Source organism: Muntiacus reevesi, chromosome 18, assembly GCF_963930625.1.
Source record: "Muntiacus reevesi chromosome 18, mMunRee1.1, whole genome shotgun sequence".
NCBI classification, from domain to species: domain Eukaryota; kingdom Metazoa; phylum Chordata; class Mammalia; order Artiodactyla; family Cervidae; genus Muntiacus; species Muntiacus reevesi.
In genome coordinates, this window is record NC_089266.1 from 25,811,065 (window position 1) to 25,831,522 (window position 20,458).

The 20,458-nt window shown below is 52.8% G+C and overlaps 1 protein-coding gene across 2 annotated transcripts; it reads right to left on the bottom strand.

Moving 5' to 3' along the window:
• Positions 1–69: 69 nt before the first annotated feature.
• SAMD14 (sterile alpha motif domain containing 14) lies at positions 70–18,036 on the bottom strand. 2 transcript variants are annotated; one of them, XM_065910689.1, is made up of 10 exons: positions 17,435–18,036; positions 13,762–13,816; positions 6,443–6,609; positions 5,731–6,019; positions 4,792–4,879; positions 4,636–4,710; positions 4,371–4,522; positions 2,816–2,935; positions 2,578–2,733; positions 70–1,723 (listed from the first exon to the last, which is right to left on the bottom strand). In XM_065910689.1, the coding sequence occupies exons 2-10, from the start codon at positions 13,771–13,773 to the stop codon at positions 1,571–1,573; spliced, it is 1,212 nt and encodes a 403-aa protein (XP_065766761.1). In that variant the 5' UTR covers positions 13,774–13,816; positions 17,435–18,036; the 3' UTR covers positions 70–1,570. The 2 variants fall into 2 exon arrangements, with proteins under 2 accessions (XP_065766761.1, XP_065766760.1); XM_065910688.1 differs by having other exon boundaries at positions 4,371–4,530.
• Positions 18,037–20,458: the final 2,422 nt, after the last annotated feature.

Sequence of the window (20,458 nt, forward strand, 5' to 3'; positions counted from 1 at the left end):
AGTGCAGCTCCCACTGACAGACCTGGGGCCCTGCCACACTCAGAGCCCAGCCCACCCCCCCAGCTGGGGCAAACAGGAAGGTCACTGGCACGTCATAAGTGTTTATTGAAAGAAACTAAGTACCGCCTCCCCCTTCACATGCAGGTGGGCACCCAGATAGCTCCTGATGGCTTCAAGGACTTGGGAGCTTTCCATCCTCCTTACCAGCCCCCTGGGGGCCCAGGGGGTACCAGTGCCCCCACGTCCATTCCCCGCTCTGAAGCCCCTCTCCAAGCACAGACAGCAGAAAGGAAAAAGAACTAAGACCCAGAGAACAGGGGTCACAGCCACAGCCCTTGGGCTGGATTGAGGGGAGCGGGTGTATATGGGGGCCTGTCTGCTGCTCCAGGCTGGTGGGAGGAGGTGAAGGGAGGTTTCTTCTCTGAGGCCTCTGACTTTACTGCTAACTCTGGCCAGTGCTGCAAAGGCTGGGCTAGCTGCTGGCCAGCATGATGCCTGGACACTGGACACACTCACCCTAGAAGGACAGACATCTTCCCTGGGCTGCTGAGATGGCTTCCACCCCCACCCAGGGAGCGGGCCCCACCCCTCCTGTCTGCCAGTTCTGGAGCCCACCGAGGCCCTGTTAAGAACCAGGACAGAAAAAAAAAAAAAAAGAACCAGGACAGGCCGGGGAGGGCTGATGAACCTTTTCAATTTAGCAGCTTTCAGGGGGCCTCCCAGATTTTGCCTCTCTGCCTGGCTGAGGTGAGGATTCACCAGTTAAGGGCCATCTAGGCATTGATGGGGGTGTCATTTGTCCCCACCAGTTCCCAAGTTTGCCATCTTCAGGGAGGGTCCAGGTGGCCTCTGCAGGAGCCGCAGAAGTGGGCCCAACTTGGAGAGTCGGTCAAAACCCAGGCTTTGTGTGGGCCTCAGGAGGGGCAGACCTGCAAGGGCATCATTTTACCACTGAAACCCCTCCCTTCCTTCTAAAGCCCTTGCAAAGATGACACAGGATAATCGTGCTGCTTTCTCCTCTCCTATTGAGTGCAGACTAGGAGTCTGCTCTGAGTGCAACTTGCTGCAGGCCCACCAGCCTCCTGCAGAGCTCTCTCGACACGCAGTCACCTGGGAGAGCTGGAAAGGAGCTACTTTATCCACGTGCTGCTGCAGAGAGGCTCACCCCCTCTATCTTGCCCAGGGCCTCTGGAAAGTACACAGGCCTCCTAGTTCACTGGCAGCCCCAGGACCCCCATGGCCTGAGGGAACAGGATCAGAATCACTCAGGCACCTCTGAGCTCCCTGATTTGCTTCAGCCCTGGCCTCTCTGCCCATAATCTGCTACTTCCCCCAGGAACTTTGTGCCAAAAAGTCCTTGCAAGGGGATTTATTACTGGGTCCTCTCCCCTGGGTCTCTCTTTCTGAGGGATCTGAGTCCAGACAGATGACAGGGTGAGGGCTGTTCCTCCTGAGAGCATGGAGCCAGGCCAACCCAAGCCTGGTGCCCAGGCCCCGCCTCCTAAGACGGCCTGTGCCCGCAGAGCCCAGCAGCTTCGTGCTGGGTGCCAGTGGCTGCCCTCCCGTCTCCCTAGCTCTTCTTGGCCTCCTCCCTGCGCCGGAGTTTCTCACGCTGCCGTGCAGCCTTCTCCTGGGCCTTGCGCTCCTTCTCAGCGGCCGCCGCCAGCTCCTTCAACTTCCGCTTCACCAGCGCCCGATCATGCGAGTTGCTGAGCCCCAGACTCTGGGGGAGGAATCCAAGGGTGAAGTGAAGAGCCCCAGAGCCCCACACCTGGCCAACCCAAGCCCGGGGTTCTCTGTGCCCCAGGTGTATTCTCGCTGGAGCTCTGCCAGCCCTCAGCCTCCACATCCCAGGCTTGCTGACGGATCAGGACCCTCAGGGCAGAAATTTGGAGTGGGAGTGGCTGGGAGAGATGAGGGTAAATGGTGCAGGGTTCCAGGCCCTTTGCCCCTTCCCCACCCTAATCCTTGGCTACCATCCCTCCACTCAGGATTTCAGCCTTGGAATAACCCTGCCTGGTTCCGTGAGCCCAGAGATGGGAAGCGAGTTTGTCCGAGGTCACACAGCCCGTCAATAACTGAGGCCCCTTCCTGTTCCAAAGACTCCTGGGGGACTCCCCTCACCACTGCTTCCCCAAGCAACTCAGCAGATGGTGCAAAACAGGCCAGAAACCAGAGATCAGAGCACCACCTCTGACACCCTCTCTCCCTCCACTTGCCTCCCACAACCACCAGCCTCCCAAGATTTTTAGTCTTAGAGATGAAGGCTCCAAAATTCAGATGAGATGACCAGGGGAGGCTCATTAGAGTCAAGAGTCAGATGATAGGCTAGTCCTCAAGGTCAGAGGTCAACCTGAAGACTTTGGCCGGAGCGCGAAGGTGAGACTGAGAAATTGGGCTGGAGTCAAGACTGGGAGGGAATCCATGCTAGAGAGCAAAGATCAAGGATCTTGCCTAGAGGTCAGAGGTCAAGGCAGTGGCCTTAAAGGGAGTGGAAAGGTCAGAACGAGGGGATCCCAATCCTTGAAGGCTGCCTCAGGGATCCAACTGGGTGGTGGTCCCCCCACCCCAACCCACCTTCAGTTTGCTTCCATCCAGCTGCAGTAACTGCGGCCCATCTACCTGCCGCGCGGCAAACTCAGCAGCATACTGCTCCAGGTTGAGGCTCTGCAGCCACTGGCCCACCTGCTGACTGGTCCAGTGGTAGACGGTGGGAAGAGGCTCATCCAGAAACTGGGGTGGAGACCAAGGAGAGTGAGGGGCAAGGTGTGCCCTGTGGCCCACCCACCTGTGTCAGAGGTCAGGGCCTGCTTACCTCATCGGAAGACTGGGACAGAGTGTGGTAGGGGTAGGAACACTTGGCCGCCTGCCGGGGACCACTTGGGATCTTGGGGCTGCTGCTGGGGGGTGTGGAATCATCACTCAGGGTGGATTCCTAGATGGAAAGCGGGCATACTGCTGAGGAGAGAGCTCACCTCAAGCCCAAGGCAGCAACCCGCAACCCACCATCCCATTCAGATGGAGCTGAAGTCCAGGGCCAGGCACCAGGAGTTTCTCAGGGCCCTTGGATGTGAACCAGGAGCTGGGCAGGCACACAGAGCAAGGCAGCTTAGGGGAGGCGTTGGGATCTGAGGTCTCTGGGAGGCGGCAGGGCTAGAACTGAGGAGTTAGCAGGAATGGAGTTCAGACTGGTGTCGCTTCCTTGACAGCGGGATTCCCCGGGGCTGGGTCAGGTGTTCCTGCCTCGAGCGTCTCCAGCATGGCCTCCAGCACCCTGGCTTATAAAAGCCTGGTTAGATGTCGTGTCTTCACTGGACTCTGAGCTCTACGAGGGCCTGGGCTGTGTCTGTTCACCAGGGTCCAGCACAATGGAAGAAAGGGAGGGAAGAAGGGAGGGTGTGGAAGAGGGACCCTTTCTCCCCTGAATTTACAGTTTTCTGATCTTCTCTGACCTGGCTGCACACAGGAACAGAATCACAGAACAAGCACAGGGCTGGAGGTCATTAGAGCCTGGCATCTAAATCCAGCTGAGTCTGTAGGCAAATCCTTTCAATCTGGGCCTGCATTTGCCCATCTGTACAATATGAGCATCCCTGGTGGCTCAGTCGGTAAAGAATCTGCCTGCAGTGCGGGAGACCTGGGTTCAATCCCTGGGTTGGGAAGATCCCCTGGAGAAGGGAATGGCTACCCACTCCAGTATTCTGGCCTGGAGAATTCCATGAACTGTACAGTCCATGGGGTCGCAAAGAGTCAGACACGACTGAGTGACTTTCACTTCACTTCACTTCACAATAGGGATGAGTGTGCCTGCCCTCCCTACTTCACTGAGCCTTTGTGAGGGTAAACAACAATGCTTTCGGAGCTTTATCGGCCACAGAATCCTAGTGAACGTAAATAGGTGCTCATTGTTGCTTCTGTTCTTTGGTCTCACTTCACCCACAGGGTTGTGAACTTTCCAAGCACTAGCTAGGTTGTGGTCCTGTTCACCTCTGTTCCCCCCAGCCTCACTGTACCACACGTAGTCCAGCTCCTAATACAGGATGTGGAGTCAGAACTGAGCCAGGCAGAAGAGTTAGCAGGAATAGAAGAGCTCTCAGGCTGGGTGTGTACTAAGGGATCATAGTGCTCAGTTACGTGTGTTGAATGGAGACAGCAGTGAATGAATCAACAAATGAACCACTCTGCATACAAACAAGTGAACAGGTGAATGCCTGAACTCAGAGACTGGATGAATTAATGATCATCGAATGGCTCCTTGGATGGACAAATGGACTCCAGGAATGCCTGGATCCAGGCCCAAGCCAGGGTGAAGTGTGTCCTGTCACCTGAGTCTGGGGGCCAGTATGGAGGCCAGAAGGCCACGGACTCACCTGAGAAGCTGACTTCTTAGGGCTGAAACCCTCGCGTTTAGGGGAGCAGGACGGGGAGGTGGTGCTGCCAGAAGATGCGGAGCCCTTGCCACTGTCTGTGAACCAGGAAAACGGCAGGAACGGGGAGCCCCCTGACCTGCCGGACCCCTCCACTGACTCCCTGCAGAGAGAGCATGCTGCATGGGTGTGGGAACCGAGGAGAGGGCTGGAACCACAGGGAGTTACGGGCAGAAGCTGTGGCTGAGGGGCTGTGGGTACCTCTCACCTGCTGCCCATGGACAGACGGTTGCTGCCCTTCTCCTTCCGGCTCTTGCTAGTGGATGCTCGGCGTAAGGTGACCCTGTGGGGAGGGCAAGGGGGAGTGGAACAGCGCTGCCCACTGTGCTACCCAATCCCCAAGCCTTTGTTTCTGTTCACTCACCCCAGGTCCAGGAACTTTCGGCGAGTCTTCTTATCCAGGCCAATGGTAGGGCTGGCGGGCTCAGGTGGGCTGGCATCTCGGCTGTCATCTTTTGAGGAAGAAAAGGAAGGAAATAACCTATGTGGTGGCTTGTCTGCCTCTTCCAACTTCCAATAAGGTGATAGAAATTCTCTTGACTTAGAATCAGGCAACCTTACTCTGAATGCCCTTCACTAGCTGTGTGACCTTGGACAAGTCACTACCTCTCTGAGTTTCCTGCATCTCAAATATGGGGCTAATAACACTGCCTATTTCATGAGACCTAATAGGATGAGATAGTGAAGGACAGGGAAGCCTGGCATGCTGCAGTCCATGGGGTTGCAAAGAGTCGGACACGACTGAGCTACTGAACTGAACTGAATAAGATATTTATGAAAGCCTTATACAAACCATAAACCACTCTGAAAAAGTAGAGATCACTACTCTTTACTGTTAATTTTATCTTGGCCAACTTGTAACCAACCTTCTAATCTTGGCTCACATGTCACTTCCTCAAGAAACCTTCCAGGAGGCTCCCAACCGCTCCCAGGATGTTTTCAACCTGATAAATGCCCTCCCGCCCTGCATACCCTTTCTCGAATAGCACTCAATACACCTTGTACCTATATATTTAATTAAGGGATTGCTTCCCCTCAAACTATAAGGAATTATTTGACTGCTTCCCCTAGAACCTATAAGCCTCGCGAGGACGAGGACAGCATCTGCTTGCTCTTTTGTGTGTCCCAGTGCCCAGCCAGTGTCTGGCACACATTAAGGCTCTCTGGAAATAAGTGAATGAACCGTGGTCTTTATTCTCCACCTCCCCTGAGCCACCCGGTGCCAAACCCGAGGTCTGGCTAAGTGCTTCGGCGCCCGAAGGAGCGCTTGCCGGCAGGGGGCGCCGCGCCGGCCGGCGCTCACCTTCGCTGTGCGGCTCGGCGCGAGGGTGGCGGCGCACGAAGCTGGGCGAGCTGTCGGACGAGGCCGCGGAGCGGGGCGGCGAGCAGGAGGCGGCGGCCAGACCCTCGTGCGAGGCGGCGTTGTGCAGGGGCCGGTAGCGTGCGAGCGGTGAGGGCGGCGGCTCGTCCTCGTCCAGGCTGCGCCGCAATCCCGGGGGCTCCAGGCAGAAGGAGCCCCCCGCTGGGGACCCCGGGCCCGAGTGCAGCGGCGAGCGCAGCCGGTGCAGGGGGCTCCCGCAGCCGTCGGTTCCCTGGAGGAGGGGCAGCTGCTCACCGCCTACCCTCTTCCCCTCTTCCCGGAGGGGAGCCCGGGCTCTTAGGGCCTTCCCGGCCTGGAGGGAAGGCTCCCTCGTGCCTAGGGCCGAGGGGTGACTGGGCAGCGAGCAGTGAGAGATGGATCTTCTGGTCACAGAGGCAGGGGCTGCATCCGGCCTCCTTCACTTACTGTGTGACTTTGATAGTGAACCTCTTAGAGCTTCAGTTTCCTTGTCTGGAAAATGGGGTAATACCTTCCTTGAAAGGATGAAATGAGCCAGAATTGAACTGCAGCTAATATTTGTCAGCCTTGTTATGTGAGAAGTCTAGGGGTGTGGTGTCCCTGGAAGAGTGCTTTGGAGGGATTATCCGGGGGCAAGAAGGGTATAGGGTATGGTGATTGGGGGGATTGCCCCAACCTTGCCTCCAGGCCCATCGGAGCCTTCGCCATCCTCTGCAGAGCTGGCACTGTCCCGAAGCCTGGAGCGAGAGGGCCGGTGTCTCCGGCCCTTGGCCAGTAGTTGGGCCCGGGCCTTGTGTAAACTGCTGTCCAGTCTGACGGTCTCTGGCACTGCCAAGTCCAGGTCTGCAAACCAGGAAAGAGGGACAGAGACCAGATACATAAGGACAGCAAGGCCACAGGCCCACCTCAAGTGGCCACCTGTACTCACACCCAGGCATTCAACAATGTCACTGAGTGTTGGGCACTAGTGGTCCAGTGAGATGGAAAACTGTATCTCGCAGGGACATGGACATGTCAGCTTGTACATACAGTGTGTGATAGACCCTCTCACAGGCAAGAGGACAGGACTGTCCTGTTTGGAGGAGGAAACACCAAAGCTGGGTCTTCAGGTCTGTCTGGGAGTTTACAAGAGAGGAGGCTGGCAAAACTGGTGGAGGCTGGCAAAACTGGTATATGCTATGCTGAGAGGAAGGGAAGCTGGGGGCAGGATACCTCCAGAGCAATGAGAGGGCAGGTTTGTGGAGGGAAGGACTGGAAGATGAGGCTGGAGAGAGCACACTTGTAATGGCTACCACTGAAGAAGTGCCAACTACGTGTCAGAATATATATTCATCACCTTGTCTACTGAGAACAACCCACAGGCTAGGGATAGCTTCTATTCCCATTTCACAGCTAAGCAAACTGAGGATCAGAGAGGTCAAGTCTCATGCCTGAGGCCCGCAGCTAGCAACAGTCTGGAATTTGAGCCTGGCCAGTCTAGCTCTGGCTCCAGGTGGTGCAGTGACAAAGAATTCGCCTGCCAATGTAGGAGACGCAAAAGACACGGTTTCAGTCCCTGGGTTGGGAAGATCCCCTGGAGGAGGAAATGGCAGCCCACTACAGTATTCTTGCCTGGAAAATTCCATGGACAGAAGAGCCTGGTGGGCTACAGTCCATGGGGTCGCAAAGGCCTGGACACGACTGAGCGACTGAGCACACTCACACAGTCTTGCTCCAGAGACTGGCCCTGCTGGGGATGCTGGCTTTCTGCACCATGCTCAGGGTCACACTCAGAGACAGCACTGCTGAGCAGCTAGATGACTCGCAGTTAACTAGAGGGACCCCTATAAGCCAGTGGCAGAGAGGAAAGCCCACAGACCCCTGAAGCTTGTCTCTCCTGTCCTGGGGTACATAGCCCAGGGCTAGGTCCTAGATGAGGACATGGTGGAAGAGTAGGTAAACCCAGTAGATTATGCATAAACCCCACAGCTCCGAGTTTCACTTTCCATTTGTTCCACCCTAGAATACAGACTTCTTTCTGCAGTGTCCCTGAGTTTCTCCAGGCAGAAAGCATTCTTCCCAGACCATCACAGCTTAAGACCTTTCTTCACCACTCCACCCTCCGTGATCTCAGGGACCCCACCCCATCACTCATGCCTGCCCTGCTTTGCCTGCTCCTCTTTCTCTTGTCTGTAGACACCCCATAAATCACCCCCAGTGGCTGAACTACCACCTATATCTATTTCCAGCTCTGATTCCTTCCTTGAATTCCAAGTCTGAGCACCTCAACACCTGCCACATCTGAAGCACCCAGGCACCTCAAACTCAGTCCATCAAACGAATCACCACCTTGCCTCAGACTCTATCCCTGGCTCTGTGAAAGACCCCACTGTCTACCCAGTAGCCTTCTCAGACCTACCGAAGTGAGTGAAAGTCACTCAGTCCGACTCTCTGCGACCCCCTGGACTATACAGTTCATGGAATTCTCTAGGGTAGAATACTGGAGTGGGTAGCCTTTCCCTTCTCCAGGGGATCTTCCCAACCCAAGGATTGAACCCAGGTCTCCCACACGGCTGGCAGATTCTTTACCAGCTGAGCCACAAGGGAAGCCCTCTTCAGACCTAGACCCAGTTGGTAATTCATGGGTCCAGCCCCCTACTTGACACCTCCACTTGGATGTCCAATGGACATCTTCAATGTACATGTTACAAATTGGACTCCTGACATCCTCACCCCACAAGCTGCCCAGTCTACCCATCTCAATGAATGACAGCTCCATTCTTCCAGCTGCTAAGGCCAAACCGTGGAATCACCCTTGATTCCTCCCTCTCTCTCCTACCCTACAAACTGATCCAACCCCAATTCCTGTTCTCTCTCCTTTGGAAATATATCTAAACATGCTGAAATATTTATGGTGAATGACATAATGATTTAGATTAGGTTCAAAATAATCCAGGAAATTAGGAGGGAAGAAAGGAAGGGGATGTAGATGAAACAAGACTGTCCATGAGTTGATGATCCTTGAAGTTGAGTGATACGTACATAAATGTATGATGGGGTACTTTGTGCTAGTCTCTACTTTTGATCTCCCCCAATAAAATATTGTGTATATGTGTCTTTGTAAACACACACTTACATACATGCCTACATGTGGGGAGAGAGAGGAGGGGAGAGGAAAGGAATAGGAGAACACACAGCATCCCTGGTCTGGGTCACCATCAGCTCTTGGCTCCATTATTACAGATCCTCCCAGCTACTCTTCCCTCTGCCTCCCTTTCCCATTTACTGTCTATTTCCAGCCCAGCAGCCTGAGTGATCCTGATAAAACATGTCAGCTCGTGTAACTCCTCCCTCCACTCAGAACCTCCACTGATTTCCATCTCACACAGAGGAAGAAACAGTTCTCAGCATGGCCTTTAGACTCAGGCTGTTCAGAAACGCTCTCCCTCTTGCCTCTCTCCAGCCACCCTGGCTCTTCCTTATATAAACTATCCTGCACCTCAGGGCCTTTGCACTTCCCCTCCCCTTTCCTGCAAGGCTCTTGCCATAGATTTCTGCACACTTCCTTCTTTCAGCTCCTTCAGGTCTCTGCTTAAATACTTTCTCTCACTGAGAGACCACTCAATTTAGAATATCCCCAAAACCCACAGCTAAATTTTTTCCTATATCATTTATCATTCTCTGGCACACCATATAGGTTATTTAGTTTATTGTCTCTCTCCACCAATCAAAATGTCAGCTCCATGAAGGCGGATGTTTCTCTATTTTGTTCATTGCACTAACAGACATAGAACCTTGTGTGTGTGACAGTGTGTGTGTGTGTGTGTGTGTGTGTGTGTGTACAAGTGTCCTAAGTGTTTTATAACTACTAGCTCATTTAAACCTCCCCACAACCCAAGGAGACTCCAGGAATTCTCAGGGCAGCCTTAATTTGCCTGAGGGTATAGAGCTGGAAAAGCTGTGACAAACCTAGACAGTATATTAAAAAGGAGAGACATTACTTTGCTGACAAAGGTCCATCTAGTCAAAGCTATGATTTTTCCAGTAGTCACGTATGGATGTGAGAGTTGGACCATAAAGAAAGCTGAGCGCTGAGGAACTGATGCTTTTGAACTGTGGTATTGGAGAAGACTCTTGAGAGTCCCTTGGACTGCAAGGAGATCCAACCAGTCAATCCTAAAGGAAATCAATCCTGAATATTCATTGGAAGAACTGATGCTGAAGGTGAAGCTCCAATACTTTGGCCACCTGATGGGAAGAACTGACTCATTTGAAAAGATCCTGATGCAGGGAAAGATTGAAGGAAGGAGGAAAAGGGGATGACAGAGGATGAGATGGTTGGATGGCATCACTGACTCGATGGGCATGAGTTTTAGCAGGCTCCGGGAGTTGGTGATGGACAGGGAGGCCTGGCGTGCTGCAGTCCATGGGGTCACAAAAAGTTGGACACGCCTGAGTGACTGAACTGAACTGATAGGGCTGGTGAAGAGCAAGCCAGGGTTATAGGCAGTCTGGCTCCAGAGGCTCAGCGAGTAATTACCAAGCCCTCCCTACCTCCCTAGCTGAGGCAGAGATGGAGAGACGTGTGTGTTCAATCCCCTAGTTTACAGGTACTTAGTCTCCTCAGAGAGCAAGATTTGGCCCAGAGTGCAGAGGGAGCAAAGGACAGTAGGCAGGCCTGCTGGTGGGCAGCTGATGAGCATCCTCAACCAGTTCAGCGTTAACTGGTGCCCAGCTGCCCTGGGCCAAGGAGAAGGCCCTCTGCACCTGAATTTGGGCCACATCAAACCATGGTCATCTTACTGTGGAGGGTCTAGGGAGCAAAGGGACTCCTGAGGGGCGTGAGGATTTCCGAGGCAAGATGGGGCCAGCTTCTCTCCTGGTGCCTTGCTCTACCAGGCCCCTCTCACCTCCTTCCATCCCTCCTTCCATCTCTCTCTCCCTCTTCCTCTCCCCCTGGGAGTTAGCCAGCCCTGGGCTGTGGGAAGTCATGAATATTTCATCACCTTTCTCTTCAGGAAGCCGGCCAGGCTGGCAGCTACCTCAGCAGGTTGGGGAGAAGGAAAACAGGAAGGGTTGGGCTGGGGCTGGTGGCTGAAAAGCCTAAGGAAGGGGGAGTTCACCTCTGCCAGGCCGGGAGTCAGGCTGGACCTGGGTGAGGATGGACAGATTCAGAGTCTGAGGCCCAGAGGCTGTTTGAGACTGGGGGAGTCCCCAAAGCAAAGCTTTCATGCACAGACCCTAGGGAAGCCGGGGCGGGAAGCAGTTCCTCAGGAGCCGGGAGGCAGCAGCAGTTCCAGGCATCGCAGGGATCTGCGGCAGCCCCAGGGGAGAGTCAGTTGAGCAGGGTTGGAGGAAAAGGAAGGGCAAGGAAGGTAGAGATGAGGAGAGGCAGGGGAGGAGACGCTGGAGGCCCTATGGTATTCCACACCTAGGAGCCTTTCCCGGCTTGAGAGCCCTGACGGCTGCATACAGGATAGAGCTTTCTGCTTCCACCTCTCCCGCCATGTTCCTCCGCCTTCTTTCGCTCACTGACTCCTCCACTGAATCCAACTGGGAAACGGCCTTTCCACCCCGGTGCGTGCTGGGAACTCAGTCCTCTAGTGGTCTTTCTCTAATCCGCACAATAAAAAGACTGCAGGAGGCAAATAATAGGGTGTGTGTGCGGGAGTCCACGCATCTCAGAACAGAGGGGGTCGATCCTGGGTGCCCCGGGAGTATAGATGCTAAGTGTGTTATGCATTTTTTATTTTCCTGCACATCATGTAGATGAGGTCTCTTATTTATGGGACTCGGAGGTAACCTGCGTTGCCTCTGCTGGGTTACAGAGCACAGTGTATCCTGGTATATGGCACAGTGACTGCCAGCAGGGAATTGGGCAGTCTGGAGTTCTTGTCCCAGCTCTACCACTAAACTGCCATGTGATCTTTAAAGCCAGTCACTGCAGCACTCTGTGTCCTAGGCTTAATGTCTGCTATATGGGTACACTTCTTAGGATTATTGTGGGGTTAACGTGATACATCCCCTTCATGGATCACAGCCTTGTCATGACAAATGGGCTTGTGTAACTCAGTGATGTTATGAGCCATGCCATGCAGGGCTACCCAAGATGGACAGGTCATCGTGAAGAGTTCTGACAAAACATGGCCCAGAAATGGTATGGACCTAACAGAAGCAGAAGAGATTAAGAAGAGGTGGCAAGAACACACTGAAGAACTACACAAAAAAAGGTCCTAATGACCTAGATAACCACAATGGTGTGGTCACTCACGTAGAGCCAGACATCCTGGAGTGTGAAGTCAAATGGGCCTTAGGAAGCATTACGATGAACAAAGCTAGTGGAGGTGATGGAATTCCAGCTGAGCTGTTTAAAATCCTAAAGATGATGCTGTAAAAGTGCTGCACTCAATATGTCAGCAAATTTGGAAAACTCAGCAGTAGTCACAGGTCTGGAAAAGGTCAGTTTTCATTCTAATCCCAAAGAAGCACAATGCCAAAGAATGTTCAAACTACAGTAAAACTGTGCTCAATTCACATGCTAGCAAGGTTATACTCAAAATCCTTCAGTACTAATGAACCAAGAACTTCCAGATGTACAAGCTGGGTTTAGAAAAGGCAGAGGAACCAGAGATCAAATTACCAACTTTCTTTGGATCATGGAGAAAGCAAGGGAATTCCAGAAAAACATCTACTTCGGCTTCACTGACTACACTAAAGCCTTTGACTGTGTGGATCACAACAAACTGTGAAAAATTCTTAAAGAGATGGGAATACCAGACCACCTCTTGACCACCTGTATGTGGGTCAAGAAGCAACAGTTAGAACCAAACATGGAACAACCAACTGGTTCAAAATTAGGAAAGGAGTACAACAAACTGTATATTTATCACCCTGCTTATTTAACTTCTGTGCAGAGTACATCATGTGAAATCCAGGCTGGATGAATCACAAGCTGGAGTCAAGATTGTGGAGAGACATATCAACAACCTCAGATATGTAGATGATACCACTCTGATGGCAGAAAGTCAAGAGGAACTAAAGAGTCTCTTGATGAGAGTGAAAGAGGAGAGTGAAAAAGCTGGCTTGAAACTCAACATTCAAAAAACTAAGATCATGGCATCTGGTCCCATCACTTCATAGCAAATAAAAGGGGAAAAAGTGGAAACAGTGACAGATTTTATTTTCTTGGGCTCCAAAATCATTGCAGACAATGACTGCAGCCTTGAAATTAAAAGATACTTGCTTCTTGGAAGGAAAACTTTGACAAAACTAGACAGCATATTAAAAAGCAGAGATATCACTTTGCCCACAAAGATCTGCATAGTCAATGCTATGGCTTATCCAGTAGTTATGTACAGATGTGAGAGTTGGACCATAAAGAAGGCTGAGTGCCAAAGAATTGATGCTTTTGAATTGTGATACTGGAGAAGACTTTTGAGAGTCCCTTGGACTGCAAGGAGATCAAACTAATCAATCCTAAAAGAAATCAACCCTGAATATTTATTTGAAGGACTGATGCTGAAGCTGAAGCTCCAATACTTTGGACACCTGATGTGACGAGCTGACTCATTGGAAAAGACCCTGATGCTGGGAAAGATTTAAGGCAAAATGAGAAGCAGGTGGCAGAGGATGAGATGGTTAGATTGTATCACCAACTTAATCCATATGAATCTGAACAAACTCCGGGAGATAGTAAAGGACAGGAAAGCCTGGTGTATTGCAGTTCATGGGGTTACAAAGTGTCCGACAGGAGGTAGTCCCTGAATAACAATAACAACAGATGGGATACAGGGCATGTGAAATGGCTATGCTAGCCTAGTACCTGGCATGAGACAAGCACTTAGTAAATGGGGACCCTTATTATCATCATTGTTGTTGTAATTGGATATCTACTCAGATAGTAGTGACAAAGACTCAGACTTTAAGGCCAAAATACACACACACTGACGTCCCCGGGGCTGCCCCTCCCTCAAAACCTCTTAGCCTTGGCTAGAGATAGAGTCAAACAGTACTTACCAAAAACCTCATCCACAGGTTCTCGGAGCTTTGAAGAAGCCATGACTCGAGAGAGCTGGGAGGACAAGAGAGAGAGGAAGAAGAACCATGGATAAGAAGGAAATAGACCATGGTGGGTGGAGGTAAGGGAGCTGCCGATGGCTACCTGTTCCTGGCCTTCTAGCCCCTCACCTTCCCTTACAAGTCTTCCTCTAGCCCCTTGAAGAGAAACCATCTAAACCACACCCCAGATGGTGGGCTTGGGCAGGAGACAGAAGCAAGTCCAAGGTGTAGACAACAGGCTCTCCCGTGGTCCCAGTCCGAGCTGGGACTGTGTGATTTGTCTCCACACAGGTCACTGAACATCTCCCCTTCACCGTCCTGAGCCTTTCCATCACTGGCATTTTCTTAAAATGTTTAACTATCATAAACTGTCCAACATCAAATCTGGGAGAAATCTTGAAGACTATTAAATCCAATCCTCTCATTTTACAAATAAAGAAACAGATGGGAGAATGACTGACCTAAGATCACATAACAAGTTATGGCAAAATCAGAACCAGAACCCAGGTTCTTCCATCTACTCATCTACCTACCTCCTTACTTATCTGTGCATCTACTTGGCTATTCACCCATTCATTCAGTCAGTCATCCACCATCCACCCTATTCAACCATCTACGCATTTTTACATCCATCAATTTACACCATCCACTCAGGCATCTTCCCACCCATCACCCAGTCCTGCCTCCCTCCACTGTCATCAAGTCACCACCTATCTTTCTGAACATGAGCTGTTCAGGAAGCTGGCATCATCAGCAGGGCCTCTGTTCTTAACAAACTCACAGTTCTCACAGTTCTAGACAGACTCACAGACGCAGAAGGGTATAAAGAGTACCCACAGTAGAACAGTGGATAGCCAAATCTCTATGAAGCATCATGCATGTTCTGGCAAGAAGTTGGATGGGTAGGGGTTTTGTTTTGTTTATAGGCTGTAAGAAAGTAAGGGCAGGTGGAGAAGCAGGATATATGTAGCTGAAACAGTTTGGGCAGGCTTTCTAGCAGATGTAGGATTGCAGCATCCCTAAACCAAGGCCTGGATGTTAGAGAGGCACATGGATAGCAGATGAGGGGAGAAGGAAGAAGCTCAGGGTCAGGAGCACATTACATGGCTGGGACATGATCTCCGATTATTTCTAACTCTCAGGTCCCCACGAGAAGGACAGAGCACTGGATTGGACCATACATTTGACACATTTAGGAAAGTTAGGACAAATGCCTGCTGGGTTCTTTTCCAACTCTCCTCTTCTGTTATCACATAGATATCATCTCACTGCATGCTGGCCAGGCTTGGGATTCTTAGTTATCTCCACTTTACAGATGAGAAAACTGAGATGCAAGAGGTAAGAGGCTGAAGGCAACCTTGATCCCCTCAGCTCTATCCTGGGTAGTGATCTGCAGCTTTGAAACCTACTCATAAGGACAGAACACTGCTGGGGGAAGGCACAGGATGGGTAGAGTAGTGGAACTGATCCATACTCACTAAGACTGGGTACGTCAAAACTATGTCCACCCCAGGCTCCATGGACACTTGGGGCTACAAGCAGGAAATGAGGTGTAAGAAGGGGCCAGGGATATGGAGCCTCTAAGAACTCTCTTCCATTTTTGAACTCTGGGTGCTAGTAACAAAGAAGTTCTAGACCTTCTCTTCCTGTCCTGAAGGCAGATGGGAAAAGAGGCTGCTCCAAAGAATGAACCAGACTCCCTCATTCAGTCGCAAAATCTCATCTGACCAGGACCCAGCTGCCACCTCCACCAGAAAGCTGTCCTAGATAGCCATTACTCCCCTCATTCGTTTATATAATTTCTAAATCCACCCTTTCCTGCCACTAGGAAATGAGTAATTTTTCATACTTCATTGATTCCCTAAGTAGGTCATATCTCCCCCACATCAGACAGGAGTTCCTGAGGAGAGGGGCCAGTATCCCCATCAGTAGGGACTCTCTGAAGAGAACTGCTTCTCACATCAGAATGGAGGCTCCCTGAGGGCGGCAGTGCTGCTGCTAGTTTTAGACAACTTGAGAATGGAAAGCCTGCCTGTGTGTGCTTAATCACTTCAGTCATATCTGATTCTTTGCGACCCTATGGACTGTAGCCCGCCAGGCTCCTCTGTCCATGGGATTCTCCAGGCAAGAATACAGGAATGGATTGCCATGCCCTCCTCCAGGGGATCTGCCCAACCCAGGGATCGAACCCACATCTCTTATGTCTCCTGCATTGGTAGGCAGGTTCTTTACCACTAGTGTCAACTGGGAAGCCAATGGAAAGCCCATGTGCTCTTTATTCAAGATCCCAGTCTAGGAACAAGACCCTCTTGTAGATGCCACCCTCTTTTAGACACCCTCTGGGGTGAGCTGGGGCTTCCAGCTCACACCAGCGCCCAATACATTCTGACTCAGCACAAACTGCTTTCTTCCACATAACTCCCTGAGGTGTGTGTGGGAGACCCTCCTTGGGGAAGCATGACATCAGGATGTCTCCAGGCCCCTCCTCTACCACCTTTCAAAATTGAACCTTGCAAAATTAGAGAACCCCCCATTTACACTCCTACAACTCTACACTCCTACACCCACACACACACACACACATTCACACACCACACTCACATTCAAACCAGCAAGGTGGAGAAGAACTTGTTCTCTGGACACACTATGGGCTCTAACTTGCAGGCCACTCCTTCCTCCCCAGACTTCCCAATTCCCGGAGGAAGAACACCAGTAGCATTTGTCCCTTCCCTAGGAGAAAGGGGGACAGGTGAACTCCAAGTTCCCTGGGACCCAGGGGAAGGAGAAAGAGAAATAAAGTGTGTACAAGTCCTGAAGAGGGCATGGAGTGCAGGACAGAGACGGACAGGTTGGTGGAGTGTTAGTCCATAGAGCTGCAGAGAGGAGGAAGAACGAGCAAGAAAGAAATGGGCCAGAGAGCAGCAGCAGCAGCAGGGGCAGGGGAAGCAGGAGAGACGGGGCTCCAGCAGCCCTGAGTGAGGCCCTGGGGAGGGGTGGAGAAAGCTGCCAGGAGAGGGGCAGCCCCCAGTGGAGCAGGAAGGAGGGAAGGGGCCCTGGGAGAGGAGAAGGAACCCAAGAGAGAAGTGCAACTGGAAAAGCCTGAAGAGGGGTGGTTGGGAGAGGAGGCTAGGGCTCGGGTAGCAGTGTGGGGCTAGAGAAAGTGGTGACCCCCTCCCACAAGGCCCAGGCTGGGGGCATCTGGCAAGAGTCCATCCGTCCCCTCACAAGCACCGCTGGAGATGGGGTGGGGTGGAGAACAGGGCATCTTCTGTACCCCCCAGGGACCTTATGCGCCAATCAGAGCCAAGTGGCTACTTCTGTTCAGTCCATCAGTCCAGCTCCTCACCAGGCAAGAAGGAGTTAAGCTTCACCCTTCCCCCAACACCAGTTTGTTTTTTTAAATTAATTTCTCCAGGCTGCGGGCTGAGGGAGAGGATTAGGGACACAGATCCTATCTCCACCCCCTCCCCTGGCAGCCCAGCACCCTACCTCCGTGCAGGCCCCCCTAGGGAAGAGGGAAGAAAGGTCCTTGTCTCTTGGCCCCATCCAGCCCCACTGGGGTTCCCACGATGAGCCCAAGTGACCCTGCGTCCTCGTCCACGTTAGGGATCTTGGGGTCCCAATCCCTTACCTCCAGCATCTGTCATCTTCAGCGTCTGGCGCCTCGGAAACCCCTCAGGCCCATGGTGCTTGGGGCAGGGACCAGGTGGGAGAGGGGCAAGGGGGTGGGGGGCTGTCACCCCGGCCGCGGGGGGCTCCGGGCTGGCTCCATACGCTCCATCCCAGGAATAGGGGTAGGGGTCAGCGAGGGGGGTCCTGGAGCCGGAGGAAACGTGGCGGGGTGGGTATTTCGGAGAGAGGTTTGCAGGAAGCAGGAGGCGAGGCGGGCGGGGCAGGACCAGGAGACCTGACGGGGAGGATGCTCCGTGCGTGTGTGCGTGCGTGCGTGTGTGTGTGTGTGTGTGTGTGTGTGTGTGTGTGTGTGAGAGAGAGAGAGAGAGAGAGAGAGAGAGAGAGAGAGAGAGTGGAGGAGGGGGAGGGAGAGAGAGAGAGAAGGAGAGGAACCACTTCCCGCCCCGCCAGGCCCGGCTGGACGCGGGGGTCCCCCGCCCGGCAGGCAGATACTCGTAGCGTCGCTTCTGCGGGGATCCGCGAGGGTCCCCAGGGAAGAGGCAACGCGGGGGGCGCGTGGCGGCGAGGCGGGAGACAAAGAACGGGTGGAGGGCGGGAGAGTGGAAGGGAGGGGCGGAGGCAGCGGGAGCACGGGGGAAGGAGGAGGCGCCCCGGTGACGGGATTCTAATTGCCGAGGCTCCGCGGCCAGTGGGAGTCCGCGGGTGTGAGCGGCCAGAGAGGCGGCCCCATCTCAGGACCCACGGGGCTTCTGACTCCTCTGCAAGGCCTATGAGGGCTCCTGATCCATTCAATGGACGACCACAGAGCAACTGGGTGCGCTGAAGCGGGAGCGGACCGTGAGGAACAGAATCGACCTGGTCCTGGCCATCGTGGCTCACAGAATTGTCAGGGGGACAGACGAACAGAGAGGCCCTCAGGAGAGCAGGCTGTGAGCCTGGGTTCACAGAGGACACTTCAGCGTGGGGAGAGCCCACCCAGGGAGCCCCTCCTTGTCTGTGGGTGGCTGAGGAGGTGAGGCAGGGGCTGTGTGTGGAAGGACTGCTGAGGAGGTGACACGTAGGCTACTTCTGCAGGCCAGGCTAGGGCAGAAGCGCTAGTGGCTAGTGGTGGGAGGAAGGAGAGGGGTAGAAAGACGAAGGATGCATGGGCTGGGAAGACTGGACCTTATCCTACCAGCCATAGTGGGAAAAGTAAGAGTAGTGAGGGGCTCCGATCTGCATTTTAGGAAGAACACCTTGGTTCCTTTGGAGAAGGCAGCCTGAAGGCTGTGGCACGCCTCATGAGGCTGTTGAGTTGATGGTGGTGGGCACGAAGATCAAAGATCACCATGAGAAGTATTAAGGATATAGAACTGAAGAAACTGACAGGGTTTGGGGACTGGCTGGCCACTGAGGGAGAAGGAGGATCTCGATGACTGCAGGTCTTGGCTTGAGGCCCTGGACATAGAGGGGGGTGCGGGTGGATGAGATCAGACTTGGACCTGGCGAGCTGGAGGTGGTGGTAGGCCAGCCAGGGGAGACAAAAATCAACTAGCTACTGTACTGAGACGGCATGCTCTTGGCACTGTACTAAGCACTTTTCTCAGGTTATCAATGTCACCCTCATGATAAACCCATGAAGTGGGTGTTTCTATTGCCCCCTTTGTTTGTTCAAGAGCAGGTGGTAAGGTTGGACAAGTGGGTCCAGAGCTCAGGGGAGAGGTTGCACACCTCTATCCCTCAGTCTGGAGGAGAAGAGTTGCCTGATGATCTGCCAGAGTCGCTGCAGTCCCAGGTCTCTGAGGGGCTGTAGGAGGTGGCATGTTGGGCCCAGATGGTACCTTGGGACCATAGGTGAGGATGATAAATTTTAGAGGGTAAGATCCAAGGAGATCTATGGGAGTTTGGGTATCTCTGTCTTCAGAATCTGCTGGCAGCTGTGGGTTGCTGGCTAGATTGTGGAGATCTGGGGAGGTCCTACTGGGTCTGTCCGGGGCTTTAAAGAGAACATGGTTCGCAGGCATTTGGTGAGATCTGGGTGGTAGGCTGGAGTGGGGGATTGATTATATTGCCCCCATAGGGAATGGAGAGATGATGGGTATGTGAAGTCAGGGCTGGGACAGGTTCTGTGGGAGGGTGCCTATAGGCCATAGGACCCCCTGTTTCTATAGGCCATAGGACCCCCAGATGAAATCCCCCTCATCTGATTTCCCTCCCTTGTGGCAAGTGTTGGGCTGTGGCAAACCTGCTCAAGCTCCTAGGAACTGGGAAGGGAGCAGGGCTGGACTGGGGTAATGCCTCACATAGGTTTGCCCATGGCCACTTGATATGTCTCACAGGTGAGTCATATCTCAGGCCTGAGAAAGCTTGCAAAGCTATACCCACCATCCCCAGCCACACACTATACTTAGATTTGGGGGTTACTTTCTGAAAGGGTTCCACCTTTTGGAACGTAGTGTGCAAGCCCCTCATCTAATACACAGGACAGACAGGCATAGGACCCTGCCCTGGATGCTCAGCTCTGATCAGATCAGATCAACATAAGCCTTCATCACAACTCCCATGTCTGCCTCAACACCCAGAGAGGTCCAGCCACTTCACTTCTGGGAACTTGGCTAGGTTGCCTGAGCAGGGCCTAAGTCACCTGTAAGTCAGGAGATATGACCAGTGACCTTGTGGTTTGGTGGTTTCTGATCCTGGAATTCAGCCACCTGAAACTGTCTTCCCTGAAGTGTTCCGAGGAAGATCCACTTGTAAAAGATGGCTCTCATGAAGATGCATGACCACCGTCTCCAGGTTGCCAGTTGATTCTCGAGTGGCAGAACTGGACTGGTTCTATACGGCCCTGAGGTGTAGAACTAGGATTTTTGAAGGGAAGCTATTGGAAGCCAGAATTTGGCTTGACATGGAGACTGTGACAGAGCCATCCAGAAGGGAGTGGCCAACACAGGAACTGACTACAACTGCGAGTTCTGGTTGAGGTCCCTCATCTCAGGTTTATCAGGGACCCACCAAGGTGATCCTGAAGGGTCCTAATTTTAGG

What these genes read in the sequence shown, in the direction of transcription:
- SAMD14 (XM_065910688.1), bottom strand. An exon ending in CGAAAGTTCCTGGACCTGGG is followed by an intron (nt 4,711 to 4,791) that starts GTGAGTGAACAG and finishes CCCTCCCCACAG; the next exon opens with GGTCACCTTACGCCGAGCAT. An exon ending in TGGATGGAAGCAAACTGAAG is followed by an intron (nt 1,724 to 2,577) that starts GTGGGTTGGGGT and finishes TTCCTCCCCCAG; the next exon opens with AGTCTGGGGCTCAGCAACTC.